Source organism: Eptatretus burgeri, chromosome 5 (assembly GCF_056783735.1).
Source record: "Eptatretus burgeri isolate ZD-2024b chromosome 5, Ebu_testis_v1, whole genome shotgun sequence".
Classification (NCBI taxonomy): domain Eukaryota; kingdom Metazoa; phylum Chordata; class Myxini; order Myxiniformes; family Myxinidae; genus Eptatretus; species Eptatretus burgeri.
This window is the reverse complement of record NC_140965.1, coordinates 116,206,499-116,224,567: the sequence shown is the minus strand read 5'-3', so window position 1 is coordinate 116,224,567 and position 18,069 is coordinate 116,206,499. Positions and strand designations below refer to the sequence as shown.

Here is an 18,069-nt window from a genome sequence, read left to right as displayed (position 1 = left end):
CTACACTGTGGTAAGTAACATGGTCCATGTGTTTTGAGTAGGTAACATTGCCATGTATCAGGGACCCGTCGGAGGAATTGCCCCATGCACACGAAGCAAAAAGCGGGGATAAGCAATTGGTTCGTTTCGGTCAGTCAGTCAGTCAGTCAGTCAGTCCATGTTCATCTGTCTGTCTTGTCAGTTTGTGATCGAGGAACAGCTTATTTAAGTAAAGCTTGGTGTTGGCTTAGCAGCTAGGGTGGCTGGCTTGGGATCTTAGGATCCTGAGCTCAAGCCCCTTTGGCTGCTGAATTTACACCAGGGGGGGTTGACAGCCTGTCATCCTTCCGAGGTTGGTGGCATGAGTACCAGTGTATTGGTATAGAGGCACAGCATCAACGGCACAGCCGTGCCCCAACAAACTGACAGCTACCCGACAGCCAAGCTGCCATTCAGGAGAAGAAGGACAACTACTATTTGAATTGAATGTTATATTTTGAACATGAGTAAGACAAGTCTGTCGTTTTAACGTTCCTTGGCTAAGAAGTCATCCTGACCACATGCCCAGAGAGGAGTAAGATAATATTTTTACTGTGTCTGCCTGACGGTCAAAGAAACAGAAAATCATTCCGAATAGAAAACTTTGTTTTTAAGGATGTTATAAAGGACATAAATAACAGGCACGAATAACTAATGTAATGTGATCACGGTAAAGGGGAAGATTTCTCCCCCTCTCTCTCCCTCCCTCCTCTCTCCCTCTCCCTCCCTCCTCTCTCCCCCTCTCTCTCCCCCTCTCTCTCCCCCTCTCTCTCCCTCCCTCTTTCTCTTTCTCTCTCCCTCCCTCTCTCTCTTTCTCTCTCCCTCCTCTCTCTCCCTCCTCTCTCCCCCCCTCTGTTCTATTCTTTTTAACCATTGAGCATCAAGTAAGGAAGCAACACGTGCCATATTTAATCTGTCATGCAACTTGTTACTTTTAAACTCCAAACTCATCGACTCTTAACGAAGTAACTTCCTGAGCAAGGGTTACACGGGGTTGTTTGCCATTGCCTTCCCAGCAGTGGTAAGGGCAGGAATCTGTAATTTTTCCACGTTGCATGCGATAGCTTGCCTACTCTTCACGAATGACACCGTGGGGATCTTATGTTGGAAGACATGTTGGTAGATGTGGGGATCAACAACAAATGTTGGAAGACATGACGCTCAGTTTAGGTTCATCTGAGGGATGGCACACACACTGACGATTCATTCAGTTTGTGAAACACCGGGATAACAGTTTATAGCTGGGCCGGGATTCAAAATCAGGCTCGACCACTGAGAGGCAGGTGTGTGTGTACCACGAGGCCATCCTGTCAGACCAGATCATCTGTTAACCAAACCGAGATTCCGTGTTGTATTTTAAAGTTTGAAATGTATCTTGTTTGCCATCCTGCTCCTCTTCTGGTGGATTGGTGAGCTTTGCCTGTGTGCTGAGCCTTTGATCTCCGGAAAAACGGGAGACAGTCGTGGTCCGCATTATTTAATATATAGCAAAGCTTTAGATTGTGTTGATCATGAATTGTTGCGGATTACCCCGAGAGGAATGGGGATGACGCAGCACCCGATATGTCTGATAATCACACACTAAACAATAAGACACAGTAAGAACAGAGTTTGGAGAGAGAATGCTTTGGAATGTGAAAAGGGGTTAGACGGGGGTTCATTTCCTCCCCTTACTTGTTCAATCTAAGGCATGCTGAATGCTGATTATACCACTCTGTTGGCAGAAAGTTAAGGGGACTTGATGAAAGTGCTGCAGACAGAGTGAAAAAGAAAGGAAGGAAGAAAATTGACAGTTTTGGAGACTAATGTTAAAATTGCATGGACTGAAAGATGAACAAACGAATCTGTGAAATTGAAATCTGTCATGTACATACGAAGCGCTGATGATAAAATGGAAACGGTCAGACTTTGGACACATTATGCATGCAGAAAACGCAAGTCTGGAGAAATCGACAACGCTGGATCGGAAGAAGAATAAGAAGAGGAAGAGGCAGAGGCAGATCTTGTCTTCACTGGATGGAAGGGTTAACTGACGGAACCAAGCTGCGTCTACCTGAGCTTCTGGAAGCAGATCAGGATAGCGATGTTTGGAGAAATCTGAACATGAATTTCACCAGAAGTTGGACACTACCTGATGGAACTAAATAAATATATACATCCTTCTTGAGCAGTGGTTCTCAACCTTTTTTTTTTTTCCCCATGCACCCTTTTCACCACATGTCAGAATGTCATCCCCCCCCCCCCCTTACCAAGATTGTCTGATTCAAAAGGTACATTCCAAATAATATGCATATAATATTGAAAATCTTTTGGTTTTTTTTTCTATATTAGTACATATACATTCACTTGGGTTATTTTTATTGTATAATTTTACAAATTTAATAGCAATAGAAAATGTTGATGGATTTTAAAACTTGAATAAAAGTAGTTTTTTTTTTTAATATTCGTAACTAATTACTTAACAGACTAAAGTTACTGAAGCATACTTCAATACACAAAAAGTTTAATAGAATGCCAGGGTATTGTAATTAATTTTATTATGATGAAGATTACAGTCAATGAGAAACCTGTGATTGTTTTTTCTTCGCCAATTCTTGGATACGCGGAGGAGTGCTTGAAAGGGCACAACGCAGGTCATTTTCAACCTCCAATCTACTTCGTTTTCATTTGCAATTGAGTTGAAAAGCCTGACTCACAAAGATATGTCGACACAAATTGAAGCAATGCATGGATAGCTCTTTCTGCCACTTTTGGGTAGGAATCGCACATCAAGGGCCAAAGTTCTGTGATTGATTTCTCATCGAACATATCTCTTGCTCCCAAACCAGTCTTCAGCTCCAGAAATTAATCTTGACAACCATCAGGAACTTTTTCAACTGACAATTTAAATGGATTTCGCACTAAATCCAACTCCTCATCACTGAGTTCAGGAAAATATCGGCTGAATTCATTTTCCAGTGGTGTCAAATGAGCACTGCAAAATTTCATTTTTTGCAAATTCTGGAAGCACTTGGTCTTCACCACCAGCAACAAGAATTGATGAGTTTCTCAAACATTGCAACATTTTTGATCTTAACCTTTCTCTTCCAATTTTCCAGCTTGCTCATGAAAGCTTTCAAGGAATCCATGAATTTTATGATGTTTGTATTCCTTCCTTGCATCTGAAGATTCAGTTCATTCAGCTGCTCAAAAATGTCAACCAAATAGGCAAGGTGCATGATCCATTCCTCATCATCCAGCCAGGCAAAAAATTCCATCTGACCCTGAACTTCAAAAAATAATTTGAGCTCATCTCTAAGCTCAAATACTCGCTCAGTTACATTTCCTCTTGAAAGCCATCGAACATTTGTGTGGAAAAGAAGCAAATGATGGCCTGCATCCATGTCAATACATAACTGCTTAAAGTCGTGAGTTGAGAGCGCCTCCTTTGACAAAATTCACAATTTGAATTGTTTAATCCAAAATCTTCCTTCATGGAGCTGGAAGTGTTTTTGAGGCCAGTGCCTAATGATGGATCATACAATGAATGCCTTTCACTTTTGGAGCTCGCTTTTTCACACAAACTTGAAATCCAGATTTTGTCCCCAACATCGCTGGTGCCCCATCTGTACAGCACCCACAGACATTATCCCACGAAAGATTTTCTGATTCAAAGAAAGATGAAGCCTTTTCTAAAATATCTGAGGCTTTGGGAGTTGTTTCAAGAGGAGAACAAAAGAGAAACTCCTCTTTAAATGAACCTGAGTGAACATATCTTGCAAACACCAGCAACTGGGAACACGATGCCACATCAGTCGATTCATCGAGTTGAATTGAAAATTAGCCAAATGCTGCAGACTTTATCTTCTCCAAAATTGGTCCTTGATGTCAATGGCCATGTCGCTGATCCTCCTTTGAACAGTACTGTTTGATAGTGAAAATGCTGCAAGTTTTTTTTTCTCCAATCCATTTCCCAACACAATTTCCACCATTTTGAGAGTGCAAGGTTTGATCAAAGTTCCCCAATTGTTTGTGGGTTTTTTTTTCTGCTTTGCTATCTTCAGTGCAACGACATGAGAAGCTTCAACAACCTTTTGGTTCATTTGTTGGAATGCCCCTGTTGAATCCAGCTTCATCTTTTTGAGAGCATTCCCATGACGTTCAAAAAATCTTTTGTCCTTGTCCTTGTGTTGAGGATGAACATTCTGCAAATGTTGCTTCAACTTTGGTTTCATAGAATCATTTGACAAAGCTTTACTACAAATAACACATTGAGGCCTTTCTTCTCCATTGATGATGATGTTTGATGTGAATCCATATTGAATATATGAATCACCGTACCCTCTTTTTTTCACACTCGTGATGAACTTCAAATTCTGTGATTAAAAAACATGAATAAGTCAAAGATAACTATAAATGGAATATTTCCACAGATAATAAAGTGAAATATTTATCTTTATTTTTAATTTAATCTGTGACATTCAAAAAAAAACTTTATTGAATGTCACAGATGAAATTAAAAACAAACTACAATTCTCCAGATTGTACATAATCTACAGGACATCAAACATTATTCAATAAGGTGGGATGTCAAGATTATGTACGATCTGTAGAATTGTAGTTTGTAGAAAGATCAATATTCCAACAGTTTGTCTGCCAATCTGTGGTCCCAATTCCCCCCTGAAACCCTAAAATTCCCCTGGGGGGGGGGAATTCCCCCCTGGTTGAGACAAGGAAGAACTCTAGAATCTGGAGGACTATGCAGCTAAAATAAGTAAGTTATAGTCTACACTGGTTCTCAGATACTTAAATCAATATATCCCAATGTGGTTGTACCTGTTCAAATCCTGTCTTGTTGGATTATGTTTTATTTATTTTTGTCCCTCCCCCCCCACCCCCCCCATAGTGGTAATATCTTGTGCTCTGAAATTGGGCATGGTTAAATTTAAGTGCTATTTGCTCAGGAACAGAACTTGGAGGATTTTTGTTGTTGTTAAATTCCTCACCGACTGTCCGAAGTTATCCGGTTGCCAGTTTGACAAAGCTCGCCAATATTCCTTCCATTCCAAGCTTGTGGTTTGATTATCCCTTGAGCACATCATTTGACCTTCCAGATGGTTTTGCTGGGCATAAAGCTGTTGCACTTGTGTGGTTGGAAGGAAGCCAGAACTGCTGCTTGCACAATTTTTTTTTTGTTATATCAGGCAGGTTTCCACTCTGTTCTCTTGCCTTCTGAGGGTTTCAAGCTGCTCGTCTCTTAGACACTGTTGTCGTTTCTGGAGACTTGTTCCACGCTTGATGATTACGGCAGGAATTTGGATTTTGTCCCGACGATTGCAAAATGTTTCTTTGCGAATGCTCATTTTGTGTTTGTTGGTGTCTTTGCCTATTAAATATGTGCTGTTTAAATATTAATATTTTTCCGTGCAGTTTTAGGGAGTTCATCGCTTGCTGAATGAACCTTCAACCATGATGACACAAGAGTTGATTATGGCTCTGACAATTCTTCTGCTCACCTGCTCCTGAAGGGATTTATATAAATATCTGTACATATATACACAAGTGAGAGGGGTGAGGGGGTAAATGTAGTGGATTTTGTAATCGTAAAACGGAGTGGGGAGTAGATGAGACTGTTATGGCCTTGCAGGACAACTTGTGGCTCACAAGCGAATTGCCTTGCGTTGACTCGACACACGGCTATAAAGGTTTGGGCATGAATTATCGTGTCCCAAGGAGTGTGCAAAATCATGAAGCACGTTAAATGTCAACCACACCTTGTGCATACAGGTGTCTTTAAGTAACAATTCGATGAGGATGTCGATGCTAGAGGTAGTTGTAGATTTTAAGTGCGAGTTGGTGTAATTGTGTGCAGCGTTTCATTAACTCTGCCACTGAAAGTGAAGGAGGTTGTGTTTTCACTGCTTTCCGTATGTCTGTGTGCAGGATATCTCAAAAAGTTGTGGATGGATCCGGATTAAATTTTGTGGCCCGGTTCGGTGTGACAAGGAAGAATTGATTCACTTTTGGTGAAGATCCGGATCCGACTACGACAATTTTTAAAGTGATTCTTCAGCATTGCGAGATCGGGCTAAAAATTATATAGAGCATGATATATCAAAAAGTTATGGATGGATTCGGACAAAACTTGGTGGACATGTTGGGGCTGTGATGAGGACAAATTGATTCAATTTTGGTGAAGATCCGGATCTGGATCTGATAATTTTTTTAAGTGATTCTTCACCATTGAGAGATCGGGTGAAACCAATACATATGATGTATCAAAAAGTTATGGATTCGGATGAAACTTTGTGGAAAGGTTGGGTGTGTCAAGGACATATTGATTCAATTTTGGTGAAGATCCAGATCCGATAATGATTTACTTTTTAAAGTGATTCTTCACCATTGAGAGATCGGGCCAAAATGGCCGTACTATATAGCATGACATTTCAAAAAATATATTGGGCCCGGTATGTTCTCTTGGATCAGGTATTACGTGGCGGAGGTATACGCTCCACCGAGTTCCCATCTAGTTTGCTGTGGGATTGAGATGGAAAAATGTCAAAAGATGTCGTTATGGCAATCCGTAAAAGGATTGTGGTGTAGTGTGGTGACATTCCGACCTTGTCATTCCTTCCTACCTTGTTTGGTTGTGTTTTGGAGGGATTTATACATGTTTTTTTTCATTTTTACAAATTTTTTTTCTGACTTGTTTCACTATTTTTTTTCCAATCTGGATGCCAATGATGTCTTTTTGTAAATTATCTTGAGGGGCATCAACATGAGCTCCCTGACCCCCACCTCTCAGCGATTATATCGCGTACAAGTCTCTTCCCTAGTTCCCTTAATATCCCGTCCAATATTCCCGTCCCTTCTGTCTCCACTCAGACATTCCGCTATCCTGCTGTCCTTCACTTTTGGAGTCTATGTATTTTGTATGCCAACATGGCAGAATTTTTCTTTCCCCTCTCTACTTTCTCTGCTCCTTCATTTCTATTCCATCCTTGTACTCCTATATATCGGCCCAATCTTCTCATCCTTCTCTCCCAAACTGAACTCTGATCCTTTCCGTCTCCGACTGTCATACATTCTCTTTTCCTGAATTTACTCCGTCTATACGTGCACACTAAAGAGATACCTCCATTCCTATCCTCTTCCCTTCTGTTCCTTTGCTCAATGTTGGTATTATAATTTCTTCCCTCCCTACCCTGTGTAAGTGTAATAAATAGAGGGGTCACAAGATCACATCTGTTTACATAAGGAGGAGGTACTGCAGGATTTGCTTGAACGACAGCACACACACGGTACATGGAAAGGTGACTTCAGAATGCTCTTTTTAATATCTGCTATGACCCCCCCCCCCCCCCGTGAACCTCAATGAAAGCAACAGCAGACAAAGAAGTTTCTTGGCCAGGGTTATACTGGGTAGGTTAGCCATTGCCTTCCAGCGTTTTGTCTATTCTGGATCCTTTTAAATGCTGAGCGTCAAACAAGGAAGTGGCACGTTCCATTTTATAGTCTTTGTTATGACTCAGACGGGCCTCTCACTCTCATATGATTATGACTATGACTTTGAACCAACAACCTCCCAGACTCGGAGTGGAAGAATTGCATGGTAGTTCACCTTAACTGGTGCTTGGTTGGCTGCAAGCCAACGTAGGAACAACATTAAAACTAGAACGGGCACTCGTAGAGTGCATACCTTCGCCGCAGCCACTAGTTACCTTTGTATTAAGTTGTCCACAACGCATCTCAATACAAATATGCATTTCGTGACCCCCATGACCTTTGACCCACAACCGCTACCTAGGCTGACAATAGTACTATACCGTGTGTCATTTCAGAAGATGGGGAATTGAACACTGAACAATTTGGAGTTAATTTGATGTAAATCGGAAACATATTAACCGTTTTCATCATGAAAAAACGATGTTGACCTTTTTGTGACCTTGACCTTTGATCCGATCGCTCCGAAAATCTAATGGATTTGTCCTTTCATGATGCCAAACAAATCCAAAACAATTAAAGCCTCTGCGTTTTGTTTTTTTTGCGTTAAGTTGTCCACAACGCTTTCCGATATAAATGTGAATTTGTGTGACCCCCTTGACCTTTGACCCCCAACCGCTGCCTTGGGTGACAAAAGTACTATACCATGTGTCATATTTGAGGATGGGGAATTTAATTTTGAACATTTTGGAGTTAATTTGCTGTAAATCAAAACAAAATTGACAATTTAATCGCGAAAAAACGATTTTGACCTTTTTGTGACCTTGACCTTAACCTTTGATCCGATCGCTCCCAAAATCTAATCGATTTGTCCTCTCGTGATGCCAAACACATCCACAAAATTTCATAACAATCTGTGAAGTGGTTTTTGTGTAATGTTGTCCACAACGCTTCCCAATCAAAAACTCCATTTTGGTGACCCCCTTGACCTTTGACTTCCACAGACTAACTGGGGTTGCAAACACACTATACCATACACTATATCAGTGGATCGGGATTTGAATACTGAACATTTTGGACTTGATTTGATGTAAATCGGAACAAAATTGACACTTTAATCGCAAAAATAACGGTTTTGACCTTTTTGTGACCTTGACCTTGACCTTTGATCCGATCGCTCCCAAAAGCTTCGCCTGGCGTCCTTGAGTAACTGCACATCATCTCTGAAAATTTAATGCAAATCGGTCCAGCAGTTTTTGCGCAATGTTGTCCGCACACATATTTACCAATAAATAAATACACAGGGGTCAATACAATACCTTTGTCAAATGAAGTTTGCAAAGGTAAAAATATATGTATATGTATGTGTCTGTATATATGTATATTTTGCTTGGTGTTGGCTTAATGGTGAGGGTAGTGGGCTTGGGATCCTACGGTCACGAGTTGAAATCCCGTTTTAGCCGTTGAATTAGTACCAGGTGGGGTTGACTCAGCCTGTCATCCTTCCGAGGTTGGGAAAGTGAGTACCAGCTTGCTGGGGAGGTTGACCCATTCGAGAATCCTGCGTTGGAGTGGTGACCGGTCCAGGATTGTGCCCAAATTCTCAGGAGACTGCCTGGGCAGCACTGACGCTTTACATCGAGTATGGATGGATGGATAAAGAAATTGTTTTCTTTTTAATGCAGAGTGAGGAGGACACTGAATTCTTGGGAAAAATGTCAGGGCATAGAAAAGGCCCCTTTATATGGTATGTACCATGTGGCAAACAAGAAAAGAAAGGACATTCCATGGCTTGTAGAAAATGCCAGAAGATAGAAAATGTGTCCCATTCAAAAAAATCTCACGTTCCCCGGTAATTTCCCCGCTAATTAAATCGCGTGGTTATTTTTAAGTCACTGGATTAACTAGACGGAGGACCCTAAGTCACGTCGTTGAGTTATTGGCGTCCATGGTCGGTTAAGTGACCCGCCGCGTCACGGAATTATCCGTGTGCGACTGCCTACAATTCTGGGGAGTCTGGTGTGATCCGAGATAGTTTCCCCCCCCTCGTGACCCCCGGCCCACAACAATATACATGTAATCAAAGCTGGGAAATGATTCCTCAATGGTATAAAGGGTCTTGTACATGTTACATGTGCAAAACAGGCAAGAGTTTTGATTTTCACATGCTTTCCATGATTCATTTCCTCCTCACTCCCCTATTTTATTATTATTATTATTATTATTATTATTATTATTATTATTATTATTATTATATGTTCTTTTTGCAATTCAAGATTGAGGCTTGTGGAAGAGCGAGCACCTGTATATTCGTGTTTCTTTCATGTCCTCTCTAACTATTCTTTTGCTGCTTTCTTATTCAAATTCCTCAAGTTGTACACCTTCCCCCTCTGCTTGTCTATGTAGATTAGAACAAACTGTCATTTTGAGCATTTCTTAAACTGTGTTTGGTCATGCACCACTCATTGCCCTCATTAGTGTGGGTTATCATCCAACGGCTGCTTAAAACTCTGCTCCTGATTTGAGATGGGCACTACCAAGTGTATTTGCCCAGCGAAACACCACTTCGGTGCCCCAAATACTTGCAGAAGGTTGTGCGATATCCATAACCACCATAAATCTTCCAAAAAAAAAAACTAAAAAATAAACTACCAGCTCTTATGAGAAAATGTTTCCAAATGTGGTATTTCTCACAATTCATTACCTCTGCCACCGAAGGTGAAGGAGGTTATGTTTTCACCCCTTTCTTTCTGTCTCTGTCTGTCTGTCTTTGTTTGTTTGTTTGTGTGCAGGATATCTCAAAGTTTTGGATGGATCCGGATGAAATGTGACAAGGATGAACTAATTAGATTTTGGTGAAGATCCGGATCTGGATCAGACTACTCTAACTTTTAAAAGTGATTCTTCACCATTGAGAGATAGGTCCAAAAACATAGTACTGCATAGCATGATATTTCAAAAATGTATTGATTGGGCCCAATATTGTTGTTGATTCGGTAGCGCTAAACAGCACTGCCGTCTCATGGGTTATATCGCTGGCTCGTTCGGTACAGGTCTCGGGTCATGTGCCTAAGATCACGATACCAAAGTACCCCTGTGCCTTGTCAGTTGGGGATATACCCAGGCTACAGACTAGGTGTGATCAGAGACCGAGCGAAGTCCGCAATCTGTAGCCAATTTGGTTTTAAATACAAATCGAGCGATTGTTCTTCAGCGCGACATGGATAAATTCAGTGCGGCAAATTTCATATGAATCAGCTAGATTTAATGGGGAAACATCGGGGAACATGACACACACAAGCAAAGCATTCGCGATAACGTTATAATTAATCTATAGCCCGCTCTTATTGAGGGAACTACGGATCCGGGTTTCGCAGGGGGGCCTTAGCAAAATAAGCCTTAGGCCTGGACAACATGCATACAAGACACAGAGTACTTGGTGGTGCCTCATGGATGAGAGGAAAGGTGTGGAAGGCACGAATGTGGCTCGTGGCAAGCCGATGTCGCCTGATTTGAGCGCCCAGCCCGAGCCTGCAGCGTGGCAAAATGGCGGTGACGTCCTCCTATCGATCCAGCACATGCATGCAGCCTTGGTGCGTCCAGCCCCTGTGAGGTCGACGGCACAAGAGAGTGAGATCTATGGTGTGTTCCAGCTGGTTTTTCACAAGGTCCAGTCTGCAAATCCAGGCCTTGCCTGTACACCAGATTAGGCCAAATCATGGGTGTTGGACTCTGCAGGTGGATCGATGGGATGAAAAGACGTGGTCGAGCTGTGCAGGGAGTAAGGACAGTCAGAGGCTTTGTGGTTGGATTCAGGATGAACCTGGGGATGACCTGCATGCTGGATCCATGGCCAAGGAGGAACAGCTGGTCAAGTCACTTCTCATAAAGCAGATGGCAGACAGGAAAAAGCAGTTAGTCTTGCCTTTTGGGGCAGGCTTTTCGGAACACTTTCGGGGACACGTGATTGGTCCATCGTCCAGGTTTGCAGCAGCTCTCGCCAATGGGTTGCTGGCACGTCTTGTTGACTGGCTCTGTCAGGGCGCTGGGTGGGGGCTGGTTAAGAGGGAAGAAGGAAAAAGAAGGCGCCTCTCGGTACACCACCACTGTATGAACACAAGACCGCCTGCTACACCTTCCGACACACATTTAACGTCCGATTACCAAACAACCTGGCGAAACATGCATTTAAGGGGGGTATCTGGGCGAATCCTATATTTAATAACCCACTAAGGTCCCATTTCCACAACAATATGTTCTCGTGGATCATGCATTGCATGGTGGAGGTATACGCACTACCGAGTGCCCTTCTAGTTAACTAGTTATCCTCCGCCATCTTCGAAGATGGATGGAGGTTACTGTTTTCACCCCTTTCTGTTCGTTCGTTTGTTTGTGTTTGTTTGTGTTTGTTTGTTTGTGAACAGTATTACGGAAAAAACTCCTTGACGGATTTCGACGAAACTTGGTGGGGGGGGGATAGGTATGGTCCAAGGATCATGCCATTAAATTTTGGACTTTGTTTGGAAATTTTGGAAATTTTGGACCCCCCCCCCAAAAAAAAATTGAGAAATTTTTTTTTTTTTGCATTTCTACATGTTTTAAGTGATTTCCAACCCCCCCAAAAATTGTTACCCCCCCAAAAAATATAGAAATTTTTTTTTTCATTTCTACATGTTTTAAGTGATTTCCACCCCCCTCAAAAAATAGTTTGAGAAAATTTTTTTTTTTGCATTTTTACATGTTTTTTTAAGTGATTTCCAACCCCCCCCCCAAAAAGGGGAATTTTTTTTTCCATTTCTACATGTTTTACGTGATTTCCAACCCCCCCAAAAAAATTGTTAGAGAAAAAAAAATTTGCAACTTTTTTTCAAGAAAAAAAATTTTTTTTTTTGCACTTTTACATGTTTTAAGTGATTTCCAACCTCCCCCCCCCCCCCAAAAAAAAATGTTGGAGAAAAGAACTATAACTCTCAGCACTGTTGACATCATATTTAATGAATAAGATGTAAGGTTCATTTGAGTGACCCAGCAGTATTGGCGGCGGAGCTTTTGCACTATCCCGAGTGCTCCCCCTCCAGTTGAACCTGTTTTTGACTGAACAAATTTCTCCGGTTTTTTTAGTTATTTTTTTTTTCTCCTGGTACAAAAGCACTGTCCTGTACGCTTTCACTATATTAAGGGAGTTTGTCATAATGGCCACAACAATGAATTGAACACAGTATTCCAAATGGTATGTGCATTTTTGTTCACAGGAGGATTTGCTATCGTGTTCCTGGTGAAAATATCCAGTGGTGTACGGTGTGCTCTCAAGCGCATGTACGTGAATAATGACCACGACCTCATGGTTTGTCAGCGAGAAATAGCAATAATGGTGAGTGAATGGTTCTGACCTGATCTGTCCTTGTACAAATAAGCTTCTGACTTGGACAAGTTCCCAATAAAGCTCTTTTTGAATTTGTGCAAACTAGCCCTGGTGCAATTTGGTAGATTTGGTGTTGTGTTCTTGAGGTCAGACAGAGGTTTGGTTGAAAGTAGTTTTTGTAAAATGGTACTTGTTTACATCAAGGTAAAGTTACCACAGGTGTAGCAAGGCTAATAAACTTATCGGAGGGAGTTTGCAGATAGCTTCGACATCACTTCTTGTATCTCAAAAGTCATGTGCCATTCAAACAGTTTTAAACGCATGTATTGTTATTAAATTTTGAATTGCAACAAACTGCAATTAAAAACTGCATTCGATGTTTGTTATTTTTCTTTAAGTGAATGTAAATATTGTTGATGTGCGCATGGATTGTTAAGTTCACTGATGAAGGCTTCATTGAACCAATGGGCCTCGACATGTCGAAATTTCCTTTGACTGACTCTCTTCCAATTGCCTTTGATCTGACAAAATAATATAGAATGAATATAATTTCAGATTTTTTAATTGTATTTTTGCAATTTGTCTATTTTGCATCCATTGAAATTCATCTCAGAAATCCATTTATTTGTTTTCATGAGAGCCCAGAGTATTACCTTGAGGGTTCTGTTGAGGGTGACAGGAAATTATATTCCAACTTTCACTTGCATCAGTGATTACGTCAAGATTGGTCAACGATCGTCATATTGCGATCTCACCTTGAAAGGGGATTCGAGGAAATCTCTTCCAGTTCTGGGTTTTGAGGCGACGGTTGGTTCTCTCCAGGTATCTCTGCCAACTTTCTCAAAGATAAGTGTCTGGTCGTCGTTTGTTGCGTTTTGACTTATTTTCTTGCCTCCATGTTTACTGTGTTCCGAATTTGGCTTTGTTGGAAAATTTGTGCTATTTGGTGAGTATTCGTCGATCTTGTTATCTGGGCTTTCCCTGAGACCGACCCGTCTTCCCGTCGATGTGCGTGATCGTGTTGATTTGTATTTTCTCCACTTTCCCTTCCACACTCCTCCTATCCCTCCCAATTCTACCCCCTGTTTCATATCTTAAAATACAACGAAAAAACCTTTTCCCTTCTCACCTTGCACCCCACGTAACCATTTGACTTCCTGTACCGACTCTTCTTCGTCCTTCTCTTTCCTGCCAATCTCACTCTGTGAAGGTATTCACCACACACCTTCATGACCTTTTCCTCAAACTTTTCTTGTTACTCTTCCTCCCTCTTCCCAAATCATCTTAAAAAAAAAAAATAAATAAAAAAAATGAAAACGGCCTCTTACAATGCTTCAACCTCCCCTCTTCGCCCCGTTCTTCTTCAAAATATTGTGTTCATTTTGACCTTTCTTTCATCCTGTGTCGAAAAATTCCATCTGTTACAAAGCTTCCTTTCTCCACTCTGTCAATTCTTCTGCATTCCATCCATCTTCAAATGTATTTTGTAACAAATCTCTGACCTACAAATTAAAAATATGCATTTTGCAATACTTCTTCGTCTTCCATTATTAATCGTTTTTTTTTTTCCAACTTCAGTGCAATTCATTCCACCTCCTTCAATCTACCTCCTCTGAACTCTTTTCCTGTTATACCCCTCCTTACTCTTCCTATGTTGCCCCCCCCCCCATCCTAGCATCTCTCCACTGTCCTCTACCTTCCTCACAGTTCCTCCTCTGATATCCCAAACTGCATGGTTTTCAAACATCTGTGGGCTCCATTCCAACCAAACAAATGTCTCACACACTTATTCAGTACACTCCTCAATATCTCAAACATGCTCTCTCTTTTCTCTCATCACATCTCCCCTTTTTCCTACCCCCTCAAATCTTGCCCCCCCCCGCCCACTCCCACCTCTAGCATACCACGACCCAGTCTCATCCTCCTCTCCCCACCTCTCCCTTCTTCCCCATGAGTGTGCCTGCTCTCATTGTCTCCGCCCCCCCTCAAAGCTACCCTCAATTCAACCGCCTCCTACCTCTTCAAGGCAATCTTCACTCTAGACCCTCCCCACCCCCCAAACTCCCCCTCACCCTTCTCCAAAGCTACCACCATTCTTTTCTCCCTCAATTCTCCTCTCACCCCTCCCCTTCAAATTTCCCCACTTCCCATTCTCAAAGCTGCCTCCCCCTCTTCCCACCTCCTCAATTTTTGTTACTCCCCCCACCCGCTCGCATCTCCACAATACCTCGACCCAGTCTCATCTTCCTCCCCTCTCCCACCCATCCCTTCTCTCTCTTCCATGACTGTGACTGCTCTCATTATCTCCCCTCTCCTTCAAAGCTTCCCTCTCACCCCTCCCTCAAAAATCAACCACCTCCTCCCTCTTCAAAGCAAACGTCTCGCTTCCCTCTCTAAGCTCCCCCACACCTTTCTCCCCCTCACTCCCCCTTCTCAAAGCTTCCCCCCTTCACATCCACAAAGCTGCCTCCTTCCATGACCCTCTCTCTTCCAGCTCATTCCTCCACCTCCTCAAATCTCCCACTTCTCTTTGCCCCCTCTCTTATTACTTCCACTGTTACTCATCCCTTCACCACCTAGCCCTTTGTCTTCCTCCTCATCTGACCCTCTATCCCAGCTCTTCTGCAATCTGTCATCAACTGTCAACAAATCTCACTACCAATAGCTCCCATCCCTCTCATGACCCTCCCCTCCTCCCTCCCTCCTCTTTAACAGTGAGGACCTCAAGCATCCAGGGCCTTTGCTCTTACCGAACTGATCTCTCCATAAGGGTTGCCACTGACAAACCAGACATAATCTGCTTAACAGAAACTTTCCTCCTTCAAAACGACTCTGACACCTTAGTTTCTCTCCCTGGTTACTCCCTCCTCCGGTATGATAGACCTGAGCCTCATCCTGGTGGTGGAGCTGCTCTCTTTATCAAAAACTCTATTCTTCACTCTCCATGCGCTGATCTCACTCCTCGACACCCCCAGGAATACCTCTGGCTACAGCTTCCTCTCCGCTCCCACCTCTTGCTTATCTGTGTGTTGTACCGTCCACCAAACAGTGATGACTCCATTTACATCTCACTTGCCGGAATCGTGGACCAACTTCTATTGACTCATCCAAACTCTCTCTCTTCCTCATATGCGGTGACTTCAGTTGCCATCATACCATTTGGTTGGGTGTGGGTACCTCTCACCTGCCATGGCACTTCAGCAAAGGACTTCATCGACTCATTAGGTCTGATGCAATTTGTCAACTTCCCGACCCAGATCTCAACCAACGGCAGTCCATCTCTTCTGGATTTGATTTTGACCAATTTCCAAGAAAATGTCTGCTTCTGGTCTTTTGCTCCAATCGGTTCATCTGACCAAATGCTTTTAAAGCGGTCATATCTCTGGCTGTTATTAGAGAACCAGCTCAGAACCAATGAGTCTGGCATTTCACTCAGGCCGACTGGCAGGATCTTCAAGCAGCCATCAAACTTATAGACTGGTCTCCCATTCCCACTCTCACTGACATAAATTCATCCTGGGAATTTTTTCAAAATTTTTTTTCTCTCTCGCATGCACAGATTTATCCCATCTTGTCTACAGTTGTCATACCCTGAAGCTTGTGGCAAGGCTATTGTACTGAAACAACTTGCCTTTGCCTCATGGAGGGCAAATCCTACTGAAGGCAATTTCAGTTCCTTCCACAAAGCTTGGAACAAGTGTGTGTCTACCCTCATGAGAGTCAGGAAACAACATCTTTCTCATCTCAGGTCTGAACTCTCAAACCTGTCTGCCTCCTCAAAATCCTGGCGGCATCGAATTAATATGTTTCTGGTGTATGTTCCCCCTCCATCCCCTCCCTTACCTCAAATGGCTGCACAACTGACACTGCATGCGAATAGGCTGAATGCCTAAACTCCGTGTTTGCTTCGCAATCTCGTGTCCCAAGCCCATCGCTTCTGTACCCACCTTGACCAGTTGCACTCAGCTGTCCCTGGACTCTGTGTCCTTTTCTCCTTACAAAGTGGAGAGCTTGCTGTCAATCCGTGACTCTGATTCTGCAACCAGTCCAGATGATATCAGCCCTCATGTCCAAAAAACCTGCTCTGCTGCTCTTGCTCACCCTCTGTCTGTTCTTTTCACCTTCTCACTTACTGAAGGTCTTCTGCCATCTGCTTGGAAATCAGCAAACATAACCGCTCTGCATAAAAGAAAGCTGCAAAAACTGATCCCTGCAACTGCAGATGCAGTTCCATCTGCATCGGTCTTCTTCCAATCAACAGCAAGGTCATGGAATCCATCATCACTTCCGACATCAAATCCTTCCTCTAATCCAATGGCTTGATTTCCAGCCATCAATTTGGATTTAGATGACGTCACTCAACCCTGGACATGTTTCTGCTGCTTTCTCAACAATGGATGGAGGTCCTAAATGCCAAACATGAGATCAGAACCACCTCCCTAGACATATTGCGAGCTTTCGATACGGTCTGGCATCCCGCACTGCTCACCAAATTCTCTTCTTATGTTATCCAAGGCAATCTGCACTCATGGCACGCGCACGCGGACTTCCTCGCTTGTTGCAGTCAGTGCGTGGCTCTTTATGGAATTCTCTCATCTCTTCTTCCCGTCCAGGCTGGAGTTCCTCAAGGCTGTGTTCTTGACCCTTTGCTTTTTCTGGTTTTAATCAATGATCTCTCAGACTCTGGAAAATCCTCTTTATCTCTTTGCTGATGACTCTGCCCTCTGCCGTACCATCTGTCATCCCTCAGATCAGCAAGCAGCAGCATTTTTCTGGTCCAACACTTGGAACATGTCTTTCAATCCTGACAAATATAACACTCTCACAATGTCTCTCCGAAAGGACCATCTGGAACCTCCCCACCTCCCTCCCCCCCCTCATCTACTTTCTCAACAATCCTCTGGAAGAAGTCCTTTCATTCAAGCTTCTGGGTCTCACTATCTGCCATGATCTTTCCTGGGAAAGCCACATCTCCATGCTAGCCTCCAAAGCCAATCGCCGATTGAGTATTCTCTATCGTGCAAAGTCCTTCCTTCGCACACCTGAGCTCCTGACCATGTGCAAAGTTTTCGTCTACATCCTGGTGTACTGCTCTCCCATATGGACTGGTGCTCCCATCTCCCTTTGATCAGCAGGCATCGGCCTCTTCACTCTCTGCAGACCTGGACAAAATCACAAGCTGGTCAAACACTTGGAATATTTCTTTCGATTCTGACAAATCTCACACCCTCACTCTCTCTCTCTTTGAAAGACCGTCTGAAAACCCC

At 42.8% G+C, this 18,069-nt stretch overlaps 1 protein-coding gene across 8 annotated transcripts in view; it reads left to right on the top strand.

The window, feature by feature from the left end:
* Positions 1-18,069, top strand: part of LOC147027221 (AP2-associated protein kinase 1-like) — a 186,925-nt gene that overhangs the window by 10,025 nt on the left and 158,831 nt on the right. For all 8 annotated transcript variants that reach the window (XM_085883462.1, XM_085883470.1, XM_085883469.1 and 5 more), the window contains exon 2: positions 12,693-12,811. In XM_085883462.1, coding sequence (XP_085739588.1) covers positions 12,693-12,811 — 119 coding nt within the window. The remainder of the gene's footprint in view (positions 1-12,692; positions 12,812-18,069) is intronic.